This window comes from Babylonia areolata, chromosome 29, assembly GCF_041734735.1.
Source record: "Babylonia areolata isolate BAREFJ2019XMU chromosome 29, ASM4173473v1, whole genome shotgun sequence".
Lineage (NCBI taxonomy): Eukaryota > Metazoa > Mollusca > Gastropoda > Neogastropoda > Buccinidae > Babylonia > Babylonia areolata.
In genome coordinates this window covers 4,513,725-4,518,724 of record NC_134904.1, presented here as the reverse complement: position 1 = coordinate 4,518,724, position 5,000 = coordinate 4,513,725, and the positions used below count along the sequence as shown (strand labels likewise).

Genomic DNA, 5,000 nt, shown 5'->3' with positions numbered 1-5,000 from the left:
TTTCTTTCTTTCCTGCGTGCAGTTTTATTTGTTTTTCCTATCGAAGTGGATTTTTCTACAGAATTTTGCCAGGGACAATCCTTCCGTTGCCGTGGGTTCTTTTACGAGCGTTAAGTGTATTGCTGTACAAGGGACCTTGGTTTATTGTCTCATCCCCTTGACTAGTATGATATGGTATGGTATGGTATGGTATGATAAAGCATGGCTCGCTATATCTGTACAAAAACAATCCGCATCATATAAAGTTTCATTGCTGTGCTATTGTATAACCCCCTCCCGCACCCCCACCCCGCCTTCCTTCTCCCCCCAAAAAAACAACAACAACAACAACAACAAACCAAAAAAACAACAAAACAACAACAACAAAAACACAAAAAACAACCCCCAAACAAACAACAACAACAACAACAAAACACAAAACACCCAAACCTAAAACAACAACACACACACACACACACACACACACACACACACACACACACACACACACACACACACACACACACCACCACCACCACCACCACCTTCACCACCACCAACAACAACAACAAAAAAACCCACTCACTATGGCACGCCTTGATTGCCAAAAGATACTCAATGGAGCTCAGAGCCTCGTAGCTGCCCACTTGAAAGAGAGAATGCTTGTAGGGCTTGGAAGCGATGTTCTTCAGCTCCACGCTGTCCACGTGCTCTCCCACTCCTGCACGAAACAAGGTCTTCGTGTGATACGGATACTATACTTATACAGCGTCTATCCTCACACAGACACCAAGAGAGGGAGAGAGACAGACACAGAGAGACACAGACGCAGAGACAGAGAGACACAGCTAGACAAACAAACAGAAACAGACTACAAACAGAGACACAGACAGTGACAGAAGAGACAGACCCAGACAGACAGACAGACAGAGACCAGACATACCGACAGCAATCACATGCACGCCCTCGGATTTCAACTTGGCCGCTGCCTCCTTGGTGAAGAGGGTGTCTTGCGACATGCCGTCAGTGATCACCATCGCCACACGCGCCACCGAGGATCCACGAGCCCCGCTTCTAGGGGAGAACACCATTTTGCGCACCACGCTCAGGGCTTCGCCTGTGTTGGTTACTCCCCCTGTGTACTGGATTTTCCCGATTCTGCCGATGACATTCGACTGGGAGTCGAATTCTTTGAAGTGGAATTCGATGGTAACGTTGGTACTGAAGGACACTGCAGCGATCTGAAAGGAAAGGTATGTAGACTGTGGTTAGTTCCTGTTGCGGGCACAATGGATCATCGCTGTCTTCTGTACAATATTACTTTTGTATTTGTATTTGTATTAGTATTTTTTTTTCTTTTTTGCCACAACAGATTTCTCTGTGTGAAATTCGGGCTGCTCTCCCCAGGGAGCGCGCGTCGCTACACTGAGAGCACCACCCATTTTTTGGTATTTTTTCCTGCGTGCAGTTTTATTTGTTTTCGCTATCAAAGTGGTTTTTTTGTTTGTTTGTTTTTTTGTTGTTTGTTTTTGTTGTTGTTGTTTTTTTTGTTTTTTTTTTACAGAATTTTGATTTTGCCAGGGACAACCCTTTTAGCTGCTGCCGTGGGTTCTTTCACGAGCGCTAAGTGCATGCTGCACATGGGACCTCGGTTCATCGTCTCATCCGAATGACTAGCGTCCAGACCAACACACAAGGTCTAATGGAGGGGGAGAAAATATCGGCGGCTGAGCCGTGATGCGAACCAGCGCGCTCAGATTATCTCGCTTCCTAGGCGGACGCGTTACCTCTATGCCATCACTCCACTTTCCAAAGCAACAGTAAGGACTGTATATTTTCAAAGGTGAGACCAATTAATTATTCTTTGCTGATCGAATGGTCTCAACAACAACAACGATACTACTACTACTATTACCACTACTGCTGCAACTGCTACTACTACTACTACTACTGCTGCTGCTGCTACTACTACAACTCATCATCATCATCTAGAAACAAGAAACTGTGTACTTCTCCATGATGTAAGAAAGATTATAGGTGGTTGTTGTCACATTATTTCGTGTATTTGACTTACACATCTATACTTTATATCGATAATGTGTCAAAAATGCCTCGTACTTTTTGTATATTTTGTTGTGCTGCCTTTTGGCTTTCCGTTTTTTTGCTGTTGTTTCTTTTTTTCGTCCTGGCTGTTTAATTAATGTTGTTTGATTTTATTCTATTTTCAAATATCTCGAGGTGTGGAGTATGGTATGTGCGATGTGGTGTGGGATGTGGTGTGGGTTGTGGTGTGGTGTGGGTTGTGGTCTGGGTTGTGGTGTGGGATGTGGTGTGTGATGTGGTGTGAGATGTGGTGTGGGTTGTGGTGTGGGCTGTGGTGTGGGATGTGGTGTGAGATGTGGTGTGGGTTGTCGTGTGGGTTGTGGTGTGGGATGTGGTGTGGGTTGTGGAGTGGTTTGGGTTGTGGTGTGGGTTGTGGTGTCGTGTGGGATGTGGTGTGGGATGTGGTGTGGGTTGTGGTGTGCAGTGTGGTGTGGGTTGTGGTGTGGGATGTGATGTGGTGTGCGATGTGGTGTGCGATGTGGTGTGGGATGTGGTGTGGGTTGTGGTGTGGGATGTATGCAGTGTGGTGTGGGATGTGGTGTGGGATGTATGCAATGTGCAGTGTGGGCTGTGTGGCCCGGCATGGGTGGGCGCGTCAGTGGGGTCAGTGGGGTGTTCAACACGGTGCCTCCTTTCTACCTGTGTCCTGTCGGGCGCGATGTCCATGACCCGCACGATGGCCTGCAGGGTGGCCAGCAGCGCCTTGAAGTCCAGCACGTACACACTGGAGGAGCGGTCCAGCACGAACACGATGTCCGCCGGCTTGCCGCCACACTCTGCACACAGGTGGGGCCAGGGAGGCACGGAGCGGGCACACAGCAATGTGAGGAGACCAGACGAGATAAGACAAGACTAGACGAGACTAGACGAGACAAGATGAGACAAGACGAGACGAGAAAAGAGGAGATAATATGAGACAAGAGAAGAAAAGTTCAGATCAAATGAGACGAGACGAGACGACACGACACGACACGAGACGAAAAGAGACGAGACAAGACGAGACGAGACGAGACGAGACAACACGAGACGACACAACACCAGACGAGACAACACGACACGTGACGAGACAACACGAGACGACGCGAGACAACACGAGACGAGACGACACGAGACGAGACAACACGGGACGAAACGAGACAACACGAGACGACACGAGACGAGACGACACGAGACGAGACGAGACAACACGAGACGAGACGAGACAACACGAGACGAGACAACACGACACGAGACGAGACAACACGAGACTACAAGAGACGAGACGAGACAACACGAGACGAGACAACACGACACGAGACAACACGAGACGAGACAACACAACACGAGACTACACGACACGTGACGAGACAACACGAGACGATTCAACACGAGATAACACGAGACGACGCGAGACAACACGAGACAAGAGGCCACGAGAAGAGACGACACGAGACAACACGAGACGACGCGAGACAGCACGAGACAACACGAGACGACACGAGACAAGACGAGACGACACGTGCTGATTTTCGATGATGTTTTTGCGAAAGGATTGGTATTGATTTTTAGAAGTGTTCATAGTCCTTGCAAGGCAGTGTCTTTTCCTTTCAAACCCAGATTCTATAATACCTTTCACAAACAAAAAACAAGCAAGCAAACAAACAAACAATAATGACAACAACAACAACAACAACAACAACAGCAACAACAACAACAAAAATCATATCATAGAAGAAACCAGAATACACGCCGAAATTGCAAATTTTTGTACGGTAATAAACATACATAGACACATGCGTTACAACTACATACAAACGTACATACATAATCATATACGTACATAAATACATACACACTTCCGTGTATGCATGCATACATTCACGAACAGGTATACGTGGTTATACGTACACACGCGCGCGTTCACACACACACACGCACACACACACACACACACACACACACACACACACACACACACACACATATTCATACCTTGTGTTGCGTAGGCTGGGTCATTCTGCGGATACTCTGAAGAAAAAAAAAAGAAAAGAAAAACAACAGCAAGCAAGTAATAGTCAAAACGATATTCAAACAAAGCCATGATCAGCATCAACAGACATGATAGTAGGTATATGAACAGAAGGGAGATAAATATGTGTGACTATGCAACTGTTGTGAGGGCCATCTGACCAGGGCTAGGTTTGGATGAGCGATCTTTGCTGTGCTGAGTTTGCTTAACGTCAAAAAACGTTCCAAACTCATGGAATTAGTGTGAAGTCAGGAGTGTTCTGAAGGCAATGCAAGCATAGCGCCGCTACATTTCGTTCATCCAACCCTCCTCTGTTATACAAGAAACTGTTGTTTCTCAACGATCGTTTTGATGTTTTTCGTCACAATCCATCCATCCATTAATCTGTCTATCCTTCCTTCCGTCCTTCCGTCCATCCATTAATCACTAATTTTTTCAAAGATCAGTTACAGTTTCAGTTTCAGTTTCAAGGAGGCGACAAAGCGTGCAGAATGCTTCATATACCTTACACCTAAAAAAACAAACCAATCCAATGGATCGGATGCCTGGTCTTCGCATAACAAAGAAGAGAAACTTTGTTTTAAGCACCACTATCATTAATCACTCACTCACTCACTCACTCCGTATATCCAACCACCCATTTGTTCATCCACCCATCTGTCTGTCTATCCGTCCTTCACTTCACCCATACCTTCATTCACATCCCTGTCTACCAGTCTGGAGATCCATCTACCCTCATCACTGTCGCATTCAAACAAGGAAAAGAAACTTTGTGTTTCAAGCATCAGAATCATTCAATCACTTACTCACTCACTCATCAACTCACTCACTCACTTACTGCCTCACTCACTCACTTAGGCACTCACTGCCTCACTCACTCACTCACTTACTGCCTCACTCGCTCACTCAC

General features: G+C 46.4%; 1 protein-coding gene across 1 annotated transcript in view; it reads right to left on the bottom strand.

Moving 5' to 3' along the window:
• LOC143274951 (collagen alpha-1(XII) chain-like) overlaps window positions 1-5,000 on the bottom strand; it is a 23,389-nt gene that overhangs the window by 994 nt on the left and 17,395 nt on the right. The window contains exons 7-10 of the mRNA XM_076578968.1: window positions 4,054-4,089; window positions 2,722-2,858; window positions 923-1,220; window positions 566-700 (exon numbers count right to left, since the gene is read on the bottom strand). Of these exons, the coding sequence (XP_076435083.1) occupies window positions 566-700; window positions 923-1,220; window positions 2,722-2,858; window positions 4,054-4,089 (606 nt within the window). The remainder of the gene's footprint in view (window positions 1-565; window positions 701-922; window positions 1,221-2,721; window positions 2,859-4,053; window positions 4,090-5,000) is intronic.